Source organism: Coregonus lavaretus (genome assembly GCF_964263955.1).
Source record: "Coregonus lavaretus genome assembly, chromosome: 19".
NCBI lineage: Eukaryota > Metazoa > Chordata > Actinopteri > Salmoniformes > Salmonidae > Coregonus > Coregonus lavaretus.
In genome coordinates this window covers 38,803,584-38,828,723 of record NC_140006.1, presented here as the reverse complement: position 1 = coordinate 38,828,723, position 25,140 = coordinate 38,803,584, and the positions used below count along the sequence as shown (strand labels likewise).

General features: G+C 43.3%; 2 protein-coding genes across 4 annotated transcripts in view; one reads left to right on the top strand and one right to left on the bottom strand.

Annotated features, from left to right (window-relative positions):
• The window catches only part of LOC311146404 (receptor-interacting serine/threonine-protein kinase 2-like), a 28,175-nt gene extending 8,359 nt beyond the window's left edge, over positions 1-19,816 (bottom strand). For both annotated transcript variants that reach the window (XM_084182907.1, XM_084182908.1), the window contains exons 1-10: positions 17,658-19,816; positions 16,585-16,738; positions 14,637-14,792; positions 13,943-14,100; positions 11,254-11,303; positions 10,763-10,924; positions 10,230-10,315; positions 9,276-9,386; positions 7,195-7,291; positions 6,718-6,930 (exon numbers count right to left, since the gene is read on the bottom strand). In XM_084182907.1, the coding sequence (XP_084039033.1) occupies positions 6,718-6,930; positions 7,195-7,291; positions 9,276-9,386; positions 10,230-10,315; positions 10,763-10,924; positions 11,254-11,303; positions 13,943-14,100; positions 14,637-14,792; positions 16,585-16,738; positions 17,658-17,854 (1,384 nt within the window). In that variant the 5' untranslated portion in view covers positions 17,855-19,816. The remainder of the gene's footprint in view (positions 1-6,717; positions 6,931-7,194; positions 7,292-9,275; positions 9,387-10,229; positions 10,316-10,762; positions 10,925-11,253; positions 11,304-13,942; positions 14,101-14,636; positions 14,793-16,584; positions 16,739-17,657) is intronic.
• On the top strand, positions 899-24,940 carry LOC311146416 (sorting nexin-16-like). Of its 2 annotated transcripts, none has more exons than XM_084182922.1 (8): positions 899-1,313; positions 20,345-20,687; positions 22,055-22,141; positions 22,425-22,573; positions 22,784-22,853; positions 23,419-23,555; positions 23,817-24,011; positions 24,420-24,940. In XM_084182922.1, the coding sequence occupies exons 2-8, from the start codon at positions 20,361-20,363 to the stop codon at positions 24,517-24,519; spliced, it is 1,065 nt and encodes a 354-aa protein (XP_084039048.1). In that variant the 5' UTR covers positions 899-1,313; positions 20,345-20,360; the 3' UTR covers positions 24,520-24,940. The 2 variants fall into 2 exon arrangements, with proteins under 2 accessions (XP_084039048.1, XP_084039047.1); XM_084182921.1 differs by lacking the exon at positions 899-1,313 and adding an exon at positions 19,957-20,185.
• Positions 24,941-25,140: the final 200 nt, after the last annotated feature.

Below are 25,140 nucleotides of genomic sequence, written 5' to 3'. Positions count from 1 at the left end.
CTATAGGTATTTTTCCATTACATATATTATAATATGCTTAACAATAGTAGAGACATTTCTTTAGTGCAAATGCTGTGCTTCTGAGAAAGGATGGTTCCCTATAGCTCTTTGCAGCTGGTCTGGGCGTGTAGTCAAGGACATGGGATAGAGATAAACTTCAGGAACAGATAGACCTGTATAGACCTGTATTGTTTCTTGTTGCTTCAGAGTAATCCGGTCACACGGTTAAAACAAAAGAGCCTCAGAATGACCACAGGTTTTTCAGTTCATCCTGTCTTTTACTATCTTCCAAGGGTGCAGCTGTGTAGAGATAGGAGTAGCAACGGAAGTAACGTTATCACTTGTTTGTGCGCTATGACCTGACACACATAGCCACATACACAGTCACAAGAAGAAACCATAGGTTTCTTGCTCAAGGTCCAGGGAGGATGGCTGTTAGGAATGTCTTTTAAAATGTATATGGTTGAGAATGGGTTATGGACCTGCCATGTTTAAATCATCTTTAAGCATTGATTGATATGTTTTATAATGTGATATTGGTTTGATGGGATGTTTTATGTGCAAATGTATTTGTGGCTGGAGACTGTGCAGAGGGGGCCTATCTCTGAAGCTGGTGAACTGGGACAGGCTGCATGAGTGTGCACTCCCTAATCTCAAGGCTTCTCCTGACTGATAAGATATGTTTTTTTTGTATGAGAAAGCTTGGTCCTGCCACTATTTTTTCCAAGTCTGAATACATTGGAGGAGGAGAAGTCAAATTAAGAGATTGGGCGGAGCGGTCAAAATATGTTGATTTGGGGACAATGGTGGAAGAACTAAACAGGGAGGGATTAGGCTAAAAAGTATGTAAAATGTGTAGGAATAGAACTGTATATAAACAGAGGGCCAAGTGTTGGTAGTTCAGTTGCTCTGCAGCCCAGTTCAGCTTTTGTTTGCGTTATGTAATAAAGTCTATCTTGATTCTACCAAACTCTGGAAGAACTTTGATTTTTAATAAGTATAGGGATAATTCTCCACGACAGTCACATATACATCACAAGAAAAGGTAGGGGCGTGGATCAGAAAACCAGTCAGTATCTGGTGTGACCACCATTTGCCTCATGCAGCACGACAGCTCCTTCACATTGAGTTGATCAGGCTGTTGATTGTGGCCTGTGGAATGTTGTCCCACTCCTCTTCAATGGCTGTGCGAAGTTGCTGGACATTGGCGGGAACTGGAACACTGTACACTGTCTGCCATCTGGCCGGTACAGTTGAAACCGGGATTCAGCCGTAAAGAGCACACTTCTCCAGCGTGCCAGTGGCCATCGAAGGTAAGCATTTGCCCACTGAAATCGGTTACAACAACGCCGAACTGCAATCAGGTCAAGACCCTGGTGAGGACAACGAGCATGCAGATAAGCTTCCCTGAAACGGTTCCTGACAGTTTGTGCAGAAATTATTCTGTTGTACAAACCCAAAGTTTCATCAGCTGTCCGGGTGGCTAGTCTTAGACGATCCCGCAGGTGAAGAAGCCGGATGTGGAGGTCCTGGGCTGGGGTGGTTACACATGGTCTGCGGTTGTGAGGTCGGTAGGACATATTGCCAAATTCTCTAAAATGACATTGAGGTGGCTTATGGTAGAGAAATGAACATTTCATTCTCTGGCAACAGCTCTGGTGGATATTCCTGCAGTCAGTATGCCAATTGCACGCTCCCTCAAAACTTGAGACATCTTTGGCATTGCATTGTATTGTGTGACAAAACTGCACAAGGTGAGCCTGTGTAATGATCAGGCAGTTTAATCAGCTTCTTGATATGCCACACCTGTCAGGTGGATGGATTATCTTGGCAAAGGGGAAATGCTCAATAACAGGGATGTAAACAAATTTGTGCACACAATTTGAGCTAAATAAGCTTTTTTTGCATATGGAACATTTGTGATCTTTTATTTCATCTCATAAAACATGGGACCAACATTTTACATGTTGCGTTCATATATTAGTTCAGTGTGTGTGTGTGTGTGTGTATGCATGCTACTGGTCAAAAGTTTTAGAACAACTACTCATTCAAGGGTTTTTCTTTTACTATTGTCTACATTGTAGAATAATAGAACACTTCAAAACTATGAAATAACACACATGGAATCATGTAGTAACCAAAAAATATCAAAATATATTTTACATTTGAGATTCTTCAAATAGCCACCATTTGCCTTGATGACCGCTTTGCACACTCTTGGCATTCTCTCAACCAGCTTCACCTGGAATGCTTTTCCAACAGTCTTGAAGGAGTTCCCACATATGCTGAGCACTTGTTGGCTGCTTTTCCTTCACTCTGCCGTCCGACTCATCCCAAACCATCTTATTTTGGTTGAGGTCGGGGGTTCGTGGAGGCCAGGTCATCTGATGCACCACTCCATCACTCTGCTTTTTGGTAAAATAGCCCTTACACAGTCTGGAGGTATGTTGGGTCATTGTCCTGTTGAAAAACAAATGATAGTCCCACTAAGCCCAAACCAGATGGGGTGGCGTATCGCTGCAGAATGCTGTGGTAGCCATGCTGGTTAAGTGTGCCTTGAATTCAAAATAAATCACAGACTGTGTCACCAGCTCTAATGAACATATCCTCTGCAGCAGAGGTAACTCTGGGTCTTCCTTTCCTGTGGCGGTCCTCATGAGAGCCAGTTTCATCATAGCGCTTTATGGTTTTTGCGACTGCACTTGAAGAAACTTTCAAAGTTCTTCCGTATTGACTGACCTTCGTGTCTTAAAGTAATGATGGACTGTCGTTTCTCTTTGCTTACTTGAGCTGTTCTTGCCATAATATGGACTTGGTCTTTTACCAAATATAGCTATCTTCTGTATACCAACCCTACCTTGTCACAACACAACTGATTGGCTCAAATGCAATAAGAAGGAAAGAAATTCCACAAATTAACTTTTAAGAAGGCACACCTGTTAATTGAAATGCATTCCAGGTGACTACCTCATGAAGCTGGTTGAGAGAATGCCAAGAGTGTGCAAAGCTGTCATCAAGGCAAAGGGTGGCTACATTGAAGAATCTCAATTATACAATATATTTTGATTTGTTTTAACACTTTTTTGGTTACTACATGATTCCATATGTGTTATTTCATTTTGATGTCTTCACTATTATTCTACAATGTAGAAAATAGCCAAAATAAAGAAAAACCCTGGAATGAGTAGGTGTGTCCAAACTTTTGACTGGTACTGTATGTATGTATTTACAGTGAGGGAAAAAAGTATTTGATCCCCTGCTGATTTTGTACATTTGCCCACTAACAAAGACATGATCAGTCTATAATTTTAATGGTAGGGTTATTTGAACAGTGAGAGACAGAATAACAAAAAAAATTGTCAAAAATGTCAAAAATGTTATGAACTGATTTGCATTTTAATGAGGGAAATAAGTATTTGACCCCTCTGCAAAACGTGACTTAGTACTTGGTGGCAATCACAGAGGTCAGACGTTTCTTGTAGTTGGCCACCAGGTTTGCACACATCTCAGGAGGGATTTTGTTCCACTCCTATTTTGCAGATCTTCTCCAGGTCATTAAGGTTTCGAGGCTGACGTTTGGCAACTCGAACCTTCAGCTCCCTCCACAGATTTTCTATGGGATTAAGGTCTGGAGACTGGATAGGCCACTCGAGGTCCTTAATGTGCTTCTTCTTGAGCCACTCCTTTGTTGCCTTGGCTGTGTGTTTTGGTTCATTGTCCTGGCTGAGGGAAGGAGGTTCTCACCCAAGATTTGACGGTACATGGCCCAGTCCATCGTCCCTTTGATGCGGTGAAGTTGACCTGTCTCCTTAGCAGAAAAACACCCCCAAAGCATAATGTTTCTACCTCCATGTTTGACAATGGGGATGGTGTTCTTGGGGTCATAGGCAGCATTCCTCCTCCTCCAAACATGGCGAGTTGAGTTGATGCCAAAGAGCTCGAATTTGGTCTCATCTGACCACAACACTTTTGTTTGTTTATTTTTTGTCATTTAGCAGACGCTCTTATCCAGAGCGACTTACATTATTTTTTTATTTAAAAAAAAATGTCAAAACCCCCGTGGGAAAACAAACACACAACCCTGGCGTTGCAAAACGCCATGCTCCACCAACTGAGCTACATCCCTCACTCTCCTACCCTGGACGACGCTGGGACAATTGTGCGCCGCCCCATGGGTCTCCCGGTCGCCGCCGGCTACGACAGAGCCTGGATTCTAACCAGGATCTCTAGCGGCACAGCTAGCACTGCGATGCAGTGCCTTAGACCACTGCGCCACTCGGGAGAGACTTTCACCCAGTTTTCCTCTGAATCATTCAGATGTTCATTGGCAAACTTCAGACAGGCCTGTATGTGCTTTCTTGAGCAGAGGGACCTTGCGGGCGCTGTAGGATTTCAGTCCTTCACGGCATAGTGTGTTACCAATTGTTTTCTTGGTGACTATGGTCCCAGCTGCCTTGAGATCATTGACAAGATCCTCCCATGTAGTTCTGGGCTGATTCCTCACCGTTCTCATGATCATTGCAACTCCATGAGGTGAGATCTTGCATGGAGCCCCAGTCCGAGGGAGATTGACAGTTCTTTTGTGTTTTTTCCATTTGCGAATAATCGCACCAACTGTTGTCACCTTCTCACCAAGCTGCTTGGCGATGGTCTTGTAACCCATTCCAGCCTTGTGTAGGTCTACAATCTTGTCCCTGACATCCTTGGAGAGCTCTTTGGTCTTGGCCATGGGGGAGAATTTGGAATTTGATTGATTGATTGCTTCTGTGGACAGGTGTCTTTTATACAGGTAACAAACTGAGATTAGGAGCACTCCCTTTAAGAGTGTGCTCCTAATCTCAGCTCGTTACCTGTATAAAAGACACCTGGGAGCCAGAATGTTTTCTGATGAAAATGCAAATCAATTTATAACATTTTTGACATGCGTTTTTCTTGATTTTTTGGTTGTTATTCTGTCTCCAACCATTAAAATTAAAGACTGATCATTTCTTTGTCAGTGGGCAAACGTACAAAATCAGCAGGGGATCAAATACTTTTCCCCTCATTATAAACTCAGTTTTTCACAATTCCTGACATTTAATCCTAGTAACAATTCCTCTCTTAGGTCAGTTAGGATCACCACTTTATTTTAAGAATGTGAAATGTCAGAATAATAGTAGAGAGAATTATTTATTTCAGCTTTTATTTCTTTCATCACATTCCCAGTGGGTCAGAAGTTTACATACACTCAATTAGTATTTGGTAGCATTGCCTTTAAATTGTTTAACTTGGGTCAAATGTTTCGGGTAGCCTTCCACAAGCTTCCCACTATAAGTTGGGTGAATTTTGGCCCATTCCTCCTGACAGAGCTGGTTTAACCGAGTCAGGTTTGTAGGCCTCCTTGCTCGCACACGCTTTTTCAGTTCTGCCCACACATTTTCTATAGGATTGAGGTCAGGGCTTTGTGATGGCCACTCCAATACCTTGACTTTGTTGTCCTTAAGCCATTTTGCCACAACTTTGGAAGTATGCTTGGGGTTATTGTCCATTTGGAAGACCCATTTGCGACCAAGCTTTAACTTCCTGACTGATGTCTTGAGATGTTGCTTCAATATATCCACATAATTTTCCTTCCTCATGATGCCATCCATTTCGTAAAGTGCACCAGTCCCTCCTGCAGCAAAGCACCTCCACAGCATGATACTGCCACCCCCGTGCTTCACGGTTGGGATGGTGTTCTTCGGCTTGCAAGCAATCCCCTTTTTCCTCCAAACATAAAGATGGTCATTATGGCCAAATAGTTATATTTTTGTTTCATCAGACCAGAGGACATTTCTCCAAAAAGTACGATCTTTGTCCCCATGTGCATTTGCAAACCGTAGTCTGTCTTTTTTATGGCGGTTTTGGAGCAGTGGCTTCTTTCTTGCTGAGCGGCCTTTCAGGTGATGTCGATACAGGACTTGTTTTACTGTGAATATAGATACTTTTGTACCTGTTTCCTCCAGCATCTTCACAAGGTCCTTTGCTGTTGTTCTGGGATTGATTTGCACTTTTCGCACACCAAAGTACGTTAATCTCTAGGAGACAGAACGCGTCTCCTTCCTGAGCGGTATGACGGCTGCGTGGTCCCATGGTGTTTATACTTGCGTACTATTGTTTGTACAGATGAACGTGGTACCTTCAGGCGTTTGGAAATTGCTCCCAAGGATGAACCAGACTTGTGGAGGTCTACAATTATTTTTCTGAGGTCTTGGCTGATTTCTTTTGATTTCCCCATGATGTCAAGCAAAGAGGCACTGAGTTTGAAGGTAGGCCTTGAAATACATCCACAGGTACACCTCCAATTGACTCAAATGATGTCAATTAGTCTATCAGAAGTTTCTAAAGCCATGACATAATTTTTTGGAATTTTCCAAGCTGTTTAAAGGCACTGTCAACTTAGTGTATGTAAACTTCTGACCCACTGGAATTGTGATAAAGTGAATTATAGGTTAAATAATCTGTCTGTAAACAATTGTTGGAAAAATTACTTGTGTCATGTACAAAGTAGATGTCCTAACAGACTTGCCAAAACTATAGTTTGTTAACAAGAAATGTGTGAAGTGGTTGAAAAATGAGTTTTAATGACTCCAACCTAAGTGTATGTAAACTTCCTACTTCAACTGTAGGTAGTGAGACTAGGAGAGTGTAATGTTAGTTGTGTCATGTGATTTAATTTTGAACTTCTACCTCCGTTACCTGGCTGGGGTTGTAATGGATGTGGCTTCAGGGTGAGGTTGTCCAGGTGAGTCACACACTCCGTTTCAGGCAGGCCCGGTTTGAGGGGAATGTTGAGCTCGTCCAGGGGCCGGGCGCTCTGGGGGTAGTTGAGGTTGTTGTCCCCCAGGCTCTGCTCTCTGAGGGGCTGCGGAGGCTCCAGGGTGTGGGGCATGAACAACGAGGGGGACACTTCTAGGAGGCATGAGGAAGAGGAGGGGTTGGGGGGAGACAAGGAGAGGTGTGTGTCAATCAGAGGAGGCTTTTCTACAGGGAGGAAGTTCCTCCTCATTAACTAAAGGAAAGAGATGTGGGAGAAGACAAAGAGAACTGGGTATCAACTCGTATACAATGCAGAAACAGACTAATACTCAGGAAAATCACTATTTCCCTTCAGGGCAAAAAGTTAACTGTCAATCACAGCTGTCAATCACAGTCCAGGAAAGTGGGCGGATTTACCTTTAGAAGGCGGAGCATTGGTGCTAGTGAGGGAGCTTGGTTGGGAGAAGTCCGTGTCCTGGGAGGAGCAAGACCCAGAGCCAGAGGTGGAGCTTCCCTATGGCAGTGACACAGCATGGTAAAAACATGCACACGCACAGCTACGCATAAGAGTAAACTGGCTCTAAAAAAACAGATATATACAGTGCCTTCAGAAAGTATTCAGGCTGTTGGTTAACATATTTTTTTTTGTTAAGTGGTCACAAATATATATATTTTTTCATGACACATAAGACACCTGTCTGATTGGTGCCTGGACTAATCCATTGTGGAGGCTGCGGGGATGGCACAGGCCATCACGCGTGGACAGGCCATGGCAACGTAAGGCACGCGTGGACAGGCCATGGCAACGTAAGGCACGCGTGGACAGGCCATGGCAACGTAAGGCACGCGTGGACAGGCCACGGCAACGTAAGGCACGCGTGGACAGGCCATGGCAACGTAAGGCACGCGTGGACAGGCCATGGCAACGTAAGGCACGCGTGGACAGGCCATGGCAACGTAAGGCACGCGTGGACAGGCCATGGCAACGTAAGGCACGCGTGGACAGGCCATGGCAACGTAAGGCACGCGTGGACAGGCCATGGCAACGTAAGGCACGCGTGGACAGGCCATGGCAACGTAAGGCACGCGTGGACAGGCCATGGCAACGTAAGGCACGCGTGGACAGGCCATGGCAACGTAAGGCACGCGTGGACAGGCCATGGCAACGTAAGGCACGCGTGGACAGGCCATGGCAACGTAAGGCACGCGTGCCATGAGGGTATTTGCCTTGGCACACCAAGCAATTTGATAAATTAGTGAAATTGCATTGGTTTTCCATAAATGGCTTCTGCTTTGGTCCTGCCACAGTTCATGAGAGTATTCCTTAGGCCTACAGTATGTGTGAAGATAATGTGTCTTGGGTATAATTTAAAATGTTGCGTCAAGAAAAAAAGGAGTGTGGGGCTAAAATGCACAAGGCGTGTCTCTCTCCAGAATGCGCTCTCTCCCGCCAATTCGTTTGCATTCATTGTTTCATAACTTAATCGTGTAAATAGTTTGCCCTTTGTTAGTGTCTATCAATTCCCCATTACATACAGTATATCACCAGTAGTACATTTACCATTAATCCCCATAAATTCTAAATCTACAATATTTGTTTGGTTAAGGTAATTTCTGTTAACACATTCAATATATGATTATTACAGTCGTTACAGAGTGGACACGTTGTTTTGCAGAGCTCACAACCTGCTACACAAGGCTTGGTTTATTTCATTCCATTTACAAGTTGTCAATTCATTCATTGTCTTTTGTTTGGAGCGCTCCTGTCAATGTTGAGTAAGGACCTGATTACAAATATAAGTAGGCCTATAGGCTACCTGGCCGACGCGCAAATGTCTAAATGTGCCCATTTGGGGATGTCTGATAGTATTAACTCACCACCACTAATGAGCTGTGGAGCTTTGCAAAGTAATTATTTCTTCACCTTAAAAACAGCAAGTAAACAAAGTCTGTTTTTACATCCATTGAGAATGACAATAGCTCCTCAAATGTATTTGTGAAATCTTTCCAGCTCTATCCCTTTCGAAAACCACCGAGCCTCGGTGCTAGTGGGAAAAATGTAATGCTCTGATCCAGTGGAAACCTGATTACTTTGTGCAAATACAGCTGTGTCTGTCCGGAGCTCACTGGCATGGGAAACTGAGGGCTCAGAATAGTTGATACAATGTTGCTAGTTCGCTAGGGAAAGCTTTGGGCCTGACAGTTGATACAACGTTCCACTTTCAAGTTCGTTGCAGACAGGCGGAGTAGATCGATGAATGCGATTGAAGAACATGAACTGCCACATTGGTGTGTCTTAATTATTTAATCAAACAGTGCGCTTAAAGCATCTGACAAGCTCAGTGCATGTAGTCTATTTGATTAAAACACATAGGGTGTGTTAATATAATGAAAAATACACGTTTTACAATTTCGACCTATCGATTGGTCAAAAGAACAGACGACTCTCTGTCGACCCAAAAAATGTTTTGCCGGGGACAGCCGGTCATTATACTCACTGGCGGCCAGGGACTGGGGTTGTTCTTCAGAATGTTCAGAGACTTCTCCTTCTCCCTCCCTTTCTCACACACCATGGGTGTGGCAGAGTAACAGCCTGCCCTCCTCATCAGCTAGAGAAAGAGAGAGGGGGGGGGGGGGGAGAGAGAGGGAGGGAGGGGAGAGAGAGAGAGGGAGGGAGGGGAGAGAGAGAGAGAGGGAGGGGAGAGAGAGAGAGAGGGGAGAGAGAGAGAGGGAGGGAGGGGAGAGAGAGAGAGGGAGGGAGGGGAGAGAGAGAGAGGGAGGGAGGGGAGAGAGAGAGAGGGAGGGAGGGGAGAGAGAGAGAGAGAGAATGATATGCTGCTATAAACCGATGCATATCATTGTGTGCATTTCTTTCCACCTCTTATGTTGAATAATGAAGTGAAAGTAGGGGTTGGTGGATTATTTCTACAAAAATGTGAAGTAATCCGTTTGTCTCTCTGTTCGTAATTTGGTGAGTCATCCATCTCAAGACATATCAATGAGCCACGATGCTCCAAACCCTGGTCAAGTCTGAAGCCATCAAATTGGGAGAGAGAGAGAGAGAATGATATGCTGCTATAAACCGATGCATATCATTGTGTGCATTTCTTTCCACCTTTTATGTTAAATAATGAAGTGAAAGTAGGGGATGGTGGATTATTTCTACAAAAATGTGAAGTAATCCGTTTGTCTCTCTGTTCGTAATTTGTTGAGTCATCCATCTCAAGACATATCAATGAGCCACGATGCTCCAAACCCTGGTCAAGTCTGAAGCCATCAAATTTGGGGCTATCACAAACGGAACTAAAACATTTAGCAATACACACAGTGAGGTCATGTGATAGCCTGGGGACAAGGTCACTTGAGTCATAGTGAATGAATTGGGACTGTATGTTTCCTGCCAAACTCTTTCCTGTTGACGTGTGTACTGGACAGTCTCGTTACTGACTGACCTTTGACTTCTTGACCTCCAGCACGGCCTCCAGGATGTCGATTTCATCAAACCTCCTCAGCATTGGCTCCAGCTCCATCACACACTCTGCACAGGACAGGTGGAGACGGTTATGGCTCTATAGCTTTTAGGGACAAATGTATACTTACAACACCTACATAGATAATACATTGATATCAATGGAATAATTGTACAAAACATTGAGTTAGGCATGTTGATCTTAAGGGAAGTTTCTGCGCCAAGTAACAAGGTAAGGTTAGAGGAGTGGCATCCGTCTGAGTCAGTAAAGGTTACTGTGAGGTCAGATGAAAGGTTAGGGGTGATCTCTTACTGAGAAGAAAGGGTATTTTGTTGGGCTCTGGGTAGAAGTCCCCCTTAGGCACAGATCCAGGATCAGCATATTTTTCCCAATCCAAACCTTAACCATTTGGGGCAGGAACGCGCCAAACTGATGTGAGATCTGTGTCTAGGGGCAACTTCAGCCTACGTGACGGTAACGAGTTGAGGTCAAAGGTTAGAGGTCATGTCTCTTACGGAGGAAGGAGTGCCGTTCGTCGGGGTTGGCGGTCCAGCCGAAAGTCATGAGGTTGATGAGTGTCTCCCTGCTGGGGATGTCCCCTGGCAGACAGTCCAGGCCTGTGTCCGGACGCGCTCCCCGCAGCACGCTGAACATGATCTGCATGGGGTTGGTCGCCTCTGTACAGAAAAACAAATGCTCACTCAGTTTTTTACTTCTGAATGAAGATTTAATGTAATATCACTTCCGGCTGGAAATCCCACTGATGCCTCCAACTATATTTGGCCTTTGTGTTTTCCTATTTTCAAGCATGCAGAGGACCATAAATGTTAGCTCATGAATTTGGTATATGTCACTGACTAATCTAATGTGTACGTATAGCTGACATTTATTTTGAATTAAGTTATATGATCCCATAAAAGTGAGGTTATTAACATCCATAAAACACATTGTAAAAGCAATGCATTCCAACAGTAAAAAAACTAAAAACATCTACACCTTAAATTACCTTCAAATGGTATCCTCCTGGCCAGCACCTCCCACATAATGATAGCGTAACTAAAATGGGAACATAAAGAAAAAGTATTATTTGGCCCACAGTTAGAATAGCAGCCTCTGTGGAGAAAAAAAACATTTATGTCAGATGAGCATTCCCCTTAAAGGGAGGTCTAATAATACTAAGATCAGTCATGAATCTCATTTCCTCAGTCTTACACAAAAGGCCAACACACTTCCCCAGTGACGGAATGACTCAGTCATGATGACAGCTGTTCAAGTCACCTGCCCAGAGGCCCCAGTGACTGTCAGTCAGTCAGGTTAGGGGAACTTGAAGAGCTAGTTTCATATCTCTTTTCAGCATTTCCTTTTGTGACATCTTCACTGAAACGAGGGGTTCCTTTAAGGGGGTGTTAATCTAGAAAGTGCAAGCTCCCTAGAGACACTTGCTGAGATCAATGAAATTAACACAACATAAAGTTCCTCGCTGTTTGCTCCGGGAGGAATGTGGACTGATTTACCGTAGGCTAAATACTACACTTGCCTTGAAATACAGAATCTTCTATTAAATAGCAACTGAACGTGATAACTAACTTCTCCTTTTGAAAACGGCCTGTGGCATCGATACTGCTTTGCTTTATCTTGGCCAGGTCGCAGTTGTAAATGAGAACTTGTTCTCAACTGGCTTACCTGGTTAAATAAAAAAATTGACTACAAAGTGTAAATAGGATAATTTTGGTCATAAAGTCAGTCTCGTCCAAAGCGGATATTTGCGAGATAATTAGGAAATAATGTTATGTCACGGAATTAAGGGTACCTTAACAGTTTTCCTTGGGTTTATTTCAATCCTGCCCACAGCACCCAAGTAATCATCAATTCGGAGTGCAGCTGCATGCAACCCGATCATAATGCCCATGGTACATTTTATTTGACATTTGATATCCCTATGGGGTTAGTTAGGGACCATCAGTAAATTACACAATGTACATGGGACAATATTTTTTTAATGTCAATAGCTCCAAATTTCAATTACTTAACCTCAAACCAACTATAAATTGTAGAAATTCATATACAAATATTGAAAGCATTTAATGAGACAACTAAAAGGTGTGCAACATAAAAATATTGTTCCGTTCACATTGTGTAATTTATTGACGTCCCAAATTAGCCCCACAGATAGGCTATCCAAAGGTAAACCAACTTTGCCACGGTTGCACACCGGCCGGCTGAAGGTAATTGGCGAAAGTTGTTGGCTAGCTTGCTAGCTAGTTTAGGCTACTTCCAGACACAAGACCTGGTTGGACTGTTTGAAGTGATCTAAAAGGGTGATGGACTAACTGTGTACCGTTTTGGCAGAGTGAAAGTACAAACGCTTCCCACGTTCCAACACACACCCACACGAGACACCCACATCAAAGCACGACTCCAAAACCAAATCTCGTTCTCAGTCACATTTCGTAACGAGGATAATTGAAACCGAGGCTAAAATCAGGAAGTTCAGCCCCCTTTAAAGTTATGTGAAAAATCTCTCACTGGCTGACACTTCTGCTACTCCTTTTGAAAAATATATGCTAGGAATGTTGTAGAAACTAGTTGTGTATTTGATGAGGTGGATCCCCACAGAAATATGCATGTGTGTTTGTATGTTGGAGTGTCAGTTCAGTATGTGTGGGTAGAGTCCAGTGAGTGTGCATAGAGTCCTGGTAGCCATTTGATGAACTATTCAGCAATATTATGGCTTGGGGGCACAAGCTATTCAGGAACCATTTGGTCCTAGACTTGTCGCTCTCGATACCGCTTGCCGTGCGGTATCAGAGAGAACAGTCTATGACTTGGGTGGCTGGAGTCTGACCATTTTTAGGGCCTTCCTCTGACACCGCCTGGTATAGAGGTCCTGGAAGGCAGGGAGCTCGGCCCCAGTGATGTACTGTTTATCTTGATTTTGTGTAACAGTATGAGAAATGCTGATAAGTGATGTGTTTCAAGGCTGCTAGTGGTTAGCTAGAAGGGGTAAGCCAGGGGTGTAAAAGGGTCTATGCTAAAAGCCTGCGAGCTGTATTGTGAGCAACAATTTTTTGCTGATACAGAATAAAGAAATCGCATGATATGGTCAGATGATAAGTTGCCTTTATTCAGTGTCAGAATATATATATATTTTTACAATAGGAGGACTTGGTATGATGTGGGTCTTCACCTTATGTGGCTTCACTCCTGCTCTTTACACTACTTTTCCGAAATGACTTCCGTCAAATTTGGATGAAATATAAAAACTATAAATGTAAAGTGATATGTCGTATTGGGACTTTTAGTTGGAAGGATGAAATAAATCAGAATGTTTAACAGCAACCTAATGCTGCAATCTTCCCTTTAATCCTTAAGAGTCTATTGATCAATCTAAGTAACATAATAAAAAGATCCCCATCAAAATCTGCCAGTTTAAGATAGAGATATGTTTTTTTGCATAGGGTGCGTCTCAATCCGCCGCATCCGCCTATGTCGGCCTTCCGCATCTGTGGTGGAAAGTGGCCGAGCTGCAGTGGTGTTTGTCAGAACATGAGACATCCCCCACCCCTCCCCCCTTCGGGCTTTAGGTGCTTGGTTGTTCACTGTCATGAATATAGCAGAGGAGCCGGCTAAAGCACAAACAGATCTGGCCAGCTGGCTATGTCCTATAACTCAAACCCTGGTTCTGGTTGGCTCACCTGTACATGTCATGTTTGGAGTCTGCCCTGCGGCTCTTGGAGGGTTCGTACGCCTCGGGGGGCATGTAGATGACGGTGCCCCCCATCTCAGGTGGCTTGGATCCTGAGCCTTTACTGATGGACAGCTGACGCCACTTAGACAGGCCAAAATCTGCTATCTGGATACAACAAGGACAACAACCTGTTAAGAGAGCTGGGTTTTGCAATGAAAAGTTAAAATCTGTTCTTGTACAGGTAGTACCTCCCCGTTTCGCTCAGTTTTCAAACACTTTCTCCCTACAGAACACAACCCTGGACCTCCAAGGAGACATTGATCGTCAGAGACTCAGCAAATTCATTCAAATATGGAGGCCTAGGCTATTTCTCATGGAAATTCAAAAATTAATGCTTGAAGCTTAATTGGGGCAGGTTAAGATTAAATTGGTTCATGCGGGAGGGTTGCCCTGGATGATGGAGAGCTGATTCATATTCTAGATCCTCCCCTGCTCCCTTTTTCAGTGGGACCAAACAGTTTAATTGGAACCATGAATACTATACTGTCATATTAAATGTAAGACAAATTGCCCTTAACTTAGCAAAACAAAAATCAAATGTTATTTGCCACATGCTTTGTAAACAACAGGTGTAGACTAACAGTGATTCAGGGGACTATATAATAACAAAACTGCTAAGTAAGATGGAGGTTGACACACACCTTGACATGAAACTCTCCGTCGAGCAGAATGTTCTGTGTCTTGAGGTCGTGGTGCAGGAGGGGTGGGGTCATGTTGTGTAGGAAGTTAACCCCTAGAGCTATCTCATACAGGACACGCAGCCTCAACGACCAGGCCAGCAGGGGGTACAGGGTCTTCTACAGAGTGTGGGAGGAGAGAAAGGAAACACATTGTGACCACCAGGGGTCTCCAGCGGGCCGATAGCGAGCTACCAGTTACTTGCAGCCCACCTATGAGTAACTCGCCAAACAATTCTGAAAGTACATGCAATTTTCACGTGTTCCACCGCAAACTGTCATAAACAAATCTCACAAGGGTTGTTGTCCTGTTGGAAGGTGAACCTTTGCCCCAGTCTGAGGTCCTGAGTGTTCTGGAGCAGGTTTTCATCAAGGATCTCTCTGTACTTTGCTCCGTTCATCTTTCCCTCGATCCTGACTAATCTCCCAGTCCCTGCCGCTGAAAAACATACCCACAGCATGATGCTGCCACCACCATTTTTCACCGTAGGGATTGTGCCAGGTTTCCTCCAGACGTGACGCTTGGCATTCAGGCCAAAGAGTTCAATCTTGGTTTCATCAGACCAGAGAATCAGAGTCCTTTAGGTGCCTTTTGGCAAACTCCAAGCAGGCTGTCATGTGCCTTTTACTGATGAGTGGCTTCCGTCTGGCCACTCTACTATAAAGGCCTGATTGGTGGAGTGCTGCAGAGATGGTTGTCCTTCTGGAAGGTTCTCCCGTCTCCTCAGAGGAACTCTGGAGCTCTGTCAGCTTGACCATCGGGTTCTTGGTCACCTCCCTGACGAAGGCCCTTCTCCCCCGATTACTCAGTTTGGCCGGGCGTCCAGCTCCAGGAAGAGTCTTGGTGGTTCCAAACTTCTTCCATTTAAGAATGATGGAGGCCACTGTGTTATTAGGGACTTTCAATGCTGCAGACATTTTTTGGTACCCTACCCCAGATCTATGCCTTGACACAATCCTGTCTTGGAGCTCTAGGGACAATTCCTTCGACCACAGGTGGACTCCAATCAAGTTGTAGAAACATCTCAAGGATGATCAACGAAAAAGGATGCACCTGAGCTCAATTTCGAGTCTCATAGCAAAGGATCTGAATATCTGAATAAGCTATGTTTTTTTTTTTTTTTATAAATTAGCAAAAATGTCTAAACCTGTTTTCGCTTTGTCATTATGGGGTATTGTGTGTAGATTGATGAGGATTATTTTATATTTTTTAATCCATTGTAGAATAAGGCTGTATCGTAACAAAATGTGGACAGAAACATAGTACACTACTTTATCTTGTACACTAAGGACCTTGGGAAGAGTTGCAGAGAGAGGAAAATAGAATGTGTGTGTGGGGGGGGGGAAGTAGGGAGTGAGAAAGTGAAATGGAATGTATTGTGGTGATTTCCCAGAAGTGTTGTGGCCCGAAACCTATAGCCTACATTTAATTTTCAACCCTGCTTCGTTGGTTTCATCATCCGCTAATACGCCTGGCTTGTCACGTCTTTGCTCACTCAGACAAGGCTTTAGATAATGTGGTATGTGTCTTGTCAACTGGAGCATGAGAGAAAGAAACGATGCCTAGTGCTATTTAATGTGTCCACAGGAAAAGGAAACTCAAACATCTACCTTTTACCAAATGTATTCTCAACCATGCTCACAGGGGGAATGAGAGGAAACGCCACTGCAAAGTATTGTGCCAACATTGCAGCGCTTGCATTTTCAGTCATAGCAATCTGATACCAATGCCTGAATGACTGCTTCTTCATTCAAAATGAGTTTGCAACGCAGACTACGCCTATACTCTGCTTTGAAACAGTTGTGTGGGAGAAGAAAATGAAACACCCTAGACTGGTATGGCAAGATTATTGTGCCTCAGTCCCGACTCCCTTGTCTGAACATGTACACTGTTCATACTAACGGTGTGTACCTCGTGAAGCAGCTGATCCAGAGAGCCATTGCTCATGTACTCAGTGACGATACAGAAGAACTCGGGCTCGTTGCACACGCCGAAGATCTGGATGATGTAGTTGAACCTGGCCTTGTGAAGCACCTCCGCCTCCTTCAGCAGGCAATTCCTCTCCCTGTAAACACAGTCATGATTAGATTACATTTTGACATTAGTCATTCAAATGACACAGGGATTGATATTCATATTGAATCTTTGTGCGTATTGAGAAAATAAGAAACATTTCTGAGTGATAGAAAAATACATTAATTTCACTGTTTTCCATCCAAATCGGCACATAGCCAAGAGGCTTGTAATATCTACTTCTCCTTTAGCCCAATATTGGACTATAGGAGTGCCTAACTTTACTTCTTAGTCCAAGGACCTCTTACATTTTCTATTTAAAAGGGCGAATTGGCTCTGGAAGGCAAAACAGCCAAATACTCCAACTAAATGTGAATCGATTCTCAATTGAGGGTACGGTTCTAGAAACATAAATCCCTCTACTTTCATATCATATCAAAATAATTTCACAAATGCTAAACACACACTTACTGTACACTGTTTTAACACAGTTGCAGCTGACAGTATTTTTCAATGACAATACGTTTGTGGCGTCTGTCTTCCGTTTACACACAAAGTGTTCGGAGACGCAGAGCACTAATTAGCACAGGTCTTCCGTAAATAAATGCTGTAACATGGAAATGTGGCTGTGTGGCAACCCTATAAAAAGGTGTGTATCAATTTAACCTTTTGTTTCTTGAAAATTATTTTTAGCTGATATAAAAGATACATGTCCTTACGCTTCCAAACCCGTACCGCAAGCAACGCATGTTAATTATCAGATTTAGTGTCGGGGCTCTTAACAAAACTCCCCTGTACAGAAGACGTCTTCGTCTAATGACTCTTATGTGTAATGTAATGGAACTTTGAGTCATGATCTATCTAGTCGATACATTAATCAAATCTGACAAGGCAATGATTGATTGTAGTCAGATTAGATCTAATGGCATATAGTCATACTTAATCTAGTAAAATGATTTGAACAAACATACCTTTCGCCAACAGGGGAATCCAATTTCAGACACTTGATGGCAACGGTGGTCCGCCAATCGCAATGCTGTGCCTTGAACACGGTTCCGAACCCACCTTTACTCAGGTAATGCAAGTCAGTCAGCTTTTGATAGGGAATCACCGGTAGAGTGCTCGTGAGACTACAAAGGTTCACACAGCCCGTGTGCTGCTGCTCCATAATTATTGTGAACCTACAATAAGGACCTCTTGAAAAAGGCTTGTCCTCCTCTGCCTAAAAGAGAAAGCGGAATTGAGAGTTCCTGTTCACGACGCAACGAAAAGACCCTGGTGGCTTGACACAGCCGAGCACAGATTCATAAATGTTCCATTGAAAGGTAGCTAGCCAGCTAACGTAATGACGTTTGACTCGCAGGTTTGATGAAATGCGTTTGCGCTGCCAGTGGTAATGAATGCAGCTGGACGTCGAAAAAAAATCAGTGACTTGAATTGTTGATTCAAAAAAATGTACAGACTGTCCACCTCTTTCAACGTGTCAAACTCTCTAACGAATAACGTTAAGGGCTAACAACCACTCCACGCCAAAACAACCGGTGACTGATTTATACTTGTTAGCTAACGACCCTGCAGAAGTCCGACATGAGTTAGCTAGCTAGAAGCGTGCTACAAAATAACTGACAGATTAAACTAAGGACAGCAAGGTGTGAATTCTACGTTTAGGTAGCTACGAAAGCGGTGGTTTCGGTGTCCGTTGTTGTAATTTTGTGAAGGGATGGGATGACAAGAGCCTTCCGGGTTTCTTTGAGTTACATTCAGGATCCGAACGTTATTGTGGCGTTGTGATTGGGCTCGTTCGAGCGGATCACTTTTGTCAAGTCGCCTTTCAAAGTGCGATACATTATAAGGATAAAAACGGTCCGATTTGCGCCTACACGTCGACTGCATGAACTTTACAACAACTATGTGATCAAAGGTCATGAAGTTTCGACTGCAATTTTCAGCCCGAGACTTGGCTGGCGCAGATGCACTTCCCACAGCTTCCCTCCTCGACTTTCGTCTGCAGTCGGTTGCTTCAGCCTTACCACTAAAACAAGCTCATTGACTCTTCAAAAAGGACTGCATCGTTGTGCAACGATCTGGCACCATCTGAAGTACTTTGCTATAATTGGTTTGACTTGTCAAGTAGCAAATATATCCCATCATATTTCATAACGCGACAAAAATTAAAAGTAAAACATGAAAAAGACAAGTTGTGCGCGCATATTTTAACTTTACGGTATTTTTTAACGCCTTTGCTGGGAAATTGGCATGTAGGGATTTAGACACGCCCACATGTGACAGTACAGTTTTTTTGTGACAGCAGAGAGACAATAAATATATGTAACATATTGTTGACAGTGAGGAAAGGGTGATACCTAGTCAGTTGTACAACTGAATGCATTCAACTGAAATGTATTCCGCATTTAATCCAAACACATCCATTTCTGGTTTATCATTGATAGTTTATCCCCCCAAAAAACGATCATAAAAATAAGTTGTGTGTTTCGTTTGTGATTTTGGTGATGCATTTGTAAGAGTTGAGGGTTTAGCTTTTTGAGAGAGGACAGAGGAGCAAGATAGAAAACTCAAGCAAGCGGATTGTAGAATTTCCAATCTATTTGGGAATTTCCCAGATATTTGCGTATCATGACGTGATGGTTTTCAATGAATTTTGAAGGACCTGGGTTGCTCTACAAGGGGATTTTGCTCCAATTCTGTTTGTGACCGATTGTGAAAGAGAAGTGCGCTTTTATATCTAGCCTACGTGAGAGGGAACGAAATAAAATTGGTATGCATCCATAGTTTCTAAACTAATGCCGGCACGTGTGTAACTACAACCAGTTGGCATGTCGGAAATGTCCGTGTTTCCTAGTTCAGACTAGCATATGAACGCGGCATCATACTGTAGTGCCTTGAATTGTCAGAGATGTCCCACTGGGTACAGACGTCAATTCAACGTCTATTCCACGTTGGTTGTTGTGGAAACAACGTCAATTCAACCAGCACGCCCAGTGGGGTGCGTCTTTGCATAAACTAGCTAAATGGAGAAAAAAGAAAAGTTAGCCAAAGTGTAATTATTTTTGATCAAATAATTATTTTGTGTACACTCAAAGTAGGCTACAGCAAGTGACAAATAAACCTCTTTGAGTCGGATATTCACACTCTGAACTTTCTAATATGCTCGGTAGGAATGATCATGACGATTAGCACATGATCATGTTTACGTTAGCGTATCCCGTCCGCCCATGCCCGGAAGGAGTCATTCTTCCGTTTTGTTCCACTAGGATTATGCGGGAAGTGAGTGATTGACAATGCAGATGTTCTGTCCATAAACTTCATCTGGTATGCATACGTCGTGGATTTCAGCGAATCTGACTGGAATTTGTTAGTTTCTTTATCATCTACAGCTGTCAGGCATGCGGAGTATCTTCTCGGGTCTGTCCATTATCCACATCTCCTTCTCCACATCAGAGCAATTCGTTTCTAAATAGCCAGGGATAGGCTACAGCATGTGAGTATCCAAATACTCTCTCTCTCTCTCTCTCTCTCTCTCTCTCTCTCTCTCTCTCTCTCTCTCTCTCTCTCTCTCTCTCTCTCTCTCTCTCTTGAACAGATAATGGATGACAATGTAACAACTCAAACTCCTGTTTTTCCCACTTCATTATTCAAGAGGGTAGAGAGATAAGATGGCCACCCCCTTTGTCCCAGTGCCTGTCCCCATGGAACGGACCCCGTCCTGGCCCAAGAGGACCTCCCCATTGGGAATTATCTCTAGTGCTGGCTTTTCCTCTCCTGGAAAGACCCCCTGGGTGAAGGCCACTGGGTCCTGGGGGGCCACAGTAGCCTGTCCGATCCTCCCCCAGGCGTGTTCCAGCCCCGAGGGGTACAGGACATCCAGAGGAGGGGAGCAGGGGTCAGTCCAGGAGGATGGGACTCCAGGGGACAGTTGGGAGAGGCCCCTCACCCCGACCCTGCTGGGCTATGAGGTCATGGAGGAGAGGGCAAAGTTCACGGTAAGGAGTCACCCATAGGATTGATTAATTATAGTTCTATGAACACACCTTATTTGATTAAACTAGCCATCAAGCCCTTGATTGGTTGAAGCAGGTGGTACTTAGCTGGAACTAAAAAGCCTGCACACATGATGTCAGGGAACTTGGTTTAAAAATTCCATCCAAGTTTCAAGTTTCCATCAGTTATTAAATGGTAGTTACTGTAGTATGCAGCATTTTGTTTGAAAGAGTTATAGCTTTGTCACTGTTGGAGGCAAATGTTTCATCCCATCTGGTTGAATTCCATACGATTTTGTGACTGTTTGAATGCCTCTATCATGTGTGCTCTCATTCGTGGAAAAGGCTGAGCAAATAATGTGTGTGTGTGTGTGTGTGATGAGCATCTGTTGTTAAATGGACAGAGATAGACAACCAGTCACAAGGAAGTGACTATGTGGAGTATGATTCAGTTAGGGATGGTAGCTGTATTTTATTCTAACAACCACAATCTCCTTTTTAGATATACAATACCAGTCAAAAGTTTGGACACACCTACTCATTCCAGGGGTTTTCTTTATTTGTACTATTTTCTACATTGTAGAATAATAGTGAAGACATCAAAACTATGGAATAACACATATGGAATCATGTAGTAACCAAAAAAGTGTTAAACAAATCAAAATATATTTTATATTTGAGATTCTTCAAAGGAGCCACCCCTTTGCCTTGATGACAGCTTTGCACACTCTTGGCATTCTCTCAACCAGCTTCATGAGGAATGCTTTTCTAACTTTTGACTGGTACTGTATATAAAAAAAAAAAAGGCATCAGAAACTGTGTTTTTATGTGTAGTTGGCTTGGTTTTAAAACACACTCACTAAAATAGTATCTAAAGATAAGTTGAGTACAGAGATACACTAAGTGTCTGATAAGAGTATACCTTTAACACAACTGAACAAACATTGGGTTATGGCTGTGGTTAGTTACATCCATGTCTTTGTGTGTATACAGCAGAGTTCCCCAACTGGCAGCCCGTGGGGCTTTATTTATTTTTATTTGGCCCCCCAAGTGTCTTTCTTTCTTTGTCTTTCTTTTATTGTTGGACATAAAATACTGTAAAAACACCAGGAAATCATCTCTAAGTGATTTTAATTTAAGACATCTGTTCCCAAGTATTCCCACGCATAATAGAGAGACACGTGATCGTATACAAATGTAAACAAGGTTTGAAGTTATGTTTTAGTCACACATTATATCTGTTTGGGCTTCTTGCGCTCAATTTGCAGTCTAGTGGCCATCTGCTCAAGAAAAAATTGTCCCGCGGCTGTTGATGACCCCTGGCATACAGTATATGATAGAAAAATAACATGGCCTATTTTTTATTGCAGGTGTATAAAATCTTGGTGAGAAGGAATCAGGAAGAGAACTGGGTGATCTTCAGAAGGTACACAGACTTCTCCAGACTCAATGATAAGGTGAGCTCCTTGCAGCAGACACCATGGCTCAATTCGGAATATTCCCTTCCCACTTCACCTTCTCCACTAGATGGACTGGCCATTCTATTTCTATGAGCGTGACTCTCTGTGACTCATTTAATTATGCCAAATCAAGGGCCAAATTGAGGGAAACGGTGAGATCAAACGAGGAGATCAATGACATCAACTTGACACCCTCTAATTTGAGGGAGCAATTTATGTGAATAAAATATTTAACTGCTCTCTTTCTCTCTCTCTCTCTCCCCCTCCATCTCTCTCTCAGCTAAATGAGTTCTTTCCCAGGTTCAGACTAGCCCTGCCACCCAAGCGCTGGTTCAAAGATAACTACGACATGGAGTTTCTGGAGGAGAGACAGTTAGGCCTACAAGCCTTCCTACAGAACCTCATAGCACACCGGGACATCACCAACAGGTGGACTACAGTATTTCCTCTTGACCTTTATTTTATCCAGGGTTGTCTCACAACATGTCGTTTTCAAGATAAATCAAGTGTGTCGTTTGTGTGTGCATGTGTGTTTGTGTTTGGTACTACTCTTGAGTGTATCTGCAGTGAGTGCACATATCCTAATTATTTTGGAGGATGTCCATGTCATCTTTCTGACCTTTGACCTTTCCCCCACAGTGAAGCGGTCAGACAGTTCCTTTGTTTGGATGACCCGCCAGGCCCCTTTGACAGTCTGGAGGAGAGCAGGGTAAGCTGTCTCTACAGTACTTTTAAAAATATTAACCTTTTAATAATCCAGGTTAGTCTCATTGAGAACAAATGTAGTTTGCTAGAGAGAACTGATCAAGATAGCAGACCTACCAAATACTTAGCTGGCTCCATGCTATGGTCTCAGAACCTCAAGACCACGAGGCTACCCAGCCATGTAAAGCCATGAAAATAACACAAGTAGTATGTTCACTGTATCAATGCAATACAGTTAACACAAATAATATTCAGAATGTATGTGGCCCAAGTGGGAATCAAACCCACTAGTCTTGCACAACCATTGTGGGAGTTATTGAATTGAATTGAACAATTGTGAATAATTGAACAATTGTGTGGCAAGCAGCATACTTCAACCAACTGAGCCATCAGAACTAGAGTCGTGGTCATCAGGGCATATGACGGGAAATGTTATTAACGTTAAACAAAAATGAGCTTTTCTTATCGGACAAGTCTAGGTAGCTCCTCCGTGTTTTATTCCACTTTCTTCCGTTTGGTGCCTCATGAACACGATACAGGTTCTGTTATTGTGGTAATCTTGCTGACAGGCCTTCTGTGAGACGCTGGAGGAGACCAACCACCGTCTCCAGAGGGACCTGTCGGATAAACAGCGAGAGATTGACTCTTTGAAAACAGCCCTGGACGAGAGACAGACCCACATTGGAGTCCTGGAGAAGAGAGTGAAGTGAGGATCTGTTCTTTCTCAGTGTCTGAAGACCGAGAAATCAGGCAATTGTGTGTTTGTGTGTCTGTTAAGGGTCCTGAGTTCTCGTGGAAGTAGCAAGATGTACTCCCCATCTCCCACATGATCTGACCACACGATCCAGTTGTGTGTGTGTGTGTGTGTGTGTGTATCTCCTGTCTGTGTGCTTTAAGATGTATGTATTGTATGTATGTGTTTGTGTGTGTACAGTATGTGTGTTAACATGGTGTCCCTCTGTCTCAGTGGCGAGTTCCCCAGCCCAGAGGGCCTGACTCCGGAGAGCAGCAGGCTATCAGCCCTAGGCAGTGAGAACAGCTCTGACACAGACACTGCCGCAGACAGACACAGAGACACAGACAGAGAGGCGGACGTAGACACAGACAGGGGATCATCCACTGCAGTGGAGGCTGACCAGGAGACATGTCCTGAAAAAACAAGGTATCTACCTGATTGATGTCTCATGTGTCTTTAAACACACATCCATCTCTCCTGTCCACAGAGCTGAGCTTTTAGTATTAGTTTTCTATCAAATACTTTAGCTAGGCTTTATTGAGCTTGGCTGGCACAAGGGAACCAATGGAATAATTCCAGAAGTACAAACCCATCTGGTTGTCCAGGTAGTTAACCTACTTGTGCCAACCTGAGCTAGATATTGTACAGGTTATCTGATCTGTAAATAATCTTAAACTCCAAACAACTGGCTATTAACAGATCCATATGATGTACAGATCACTGTTTACCTCCTCTCATGGAGACATAATAGGATACTTAATCTATGCCTCTGTGCTTTGAGGTAACTGATGTTTAATTTGACCTCTGACCTTTCCCTCCACTCTGTCAATCCAGCTCAGAAGTCCAACGGCCACTCAAGGGTCACATGGCGTACTGGTCATCTGCAGCCATTGATAGTTCACCAGAAGCTTTTATAAATTCAGCAACTCCATAGAATTGACGTGGAATTCTGAATTTGATTCTGACCTGGGACCTGGAAGAGTAGATGATTCCAAGATGGACTGATGATGAGCTACAAGTGTATAGACTTTTCATGCACAGATTCTTGCTTGTAGTGACTGCATTAATGGGTGATTGAAGTTATCATATAAGGTGTGTGTGTGAGGGGAGGGGGGGGGGGGGTGTTTGTGTAAGGATTCCAGAAGCATATTGTTTATGGGTACTGATTTTTAACACTTCTGCTCTCATCTAATGCCTTGGTTGTATAATAATCAAGTGAATATATGCTGCAATATGTGTCTAACTGCCTTACATCAATCTATTTTCTACAAAGCCAAGTACTCTAGTACTGTCCTCAGGTTCCTACCTCCTCCATGTAAAAAGCAATGCTAATAAACTTGATTTATCTTAAAGTGCTTTATGTTCTAATGTCATCGAGTCACACACACACAACACAAACCCTTTACTTCAAGAGACATTAACCGGAAAATCAAGTAACAAATGTAGTTCTACACTTTTTTTCTCCTGACTTCACCAGCCAAAGGATCATGCCCTTCTATGTAAGATTTAGATTTGATTTTGAGAAGGTACTGGTAGGAAAGTCGAAATAACGTAA

Coding starts and splice junctions, on each gene's coding strand:
- LOC311146416 (XM_084182922.1), top strand. CDS start 20,361: ATGGCCACCCCCTTTGTCCCAGTGCCTGTCCCCATGGAACGGACCCCG. Junction 22,142..22,424: donor TCTCCAGACTCAATGATAAG/GTGAGCTCCTTG, acceptor TCTCTCTCTCAG/CTAAATGAGTTCTTTCCCAG. Junction 23,556..23,816: donor GTCCTGGAGAAGAGAGTGAA/GTGAGGATCTGT, acceptor CCTCTGTCTCAG/TGGCGAGTTCCCCAGCCCAG.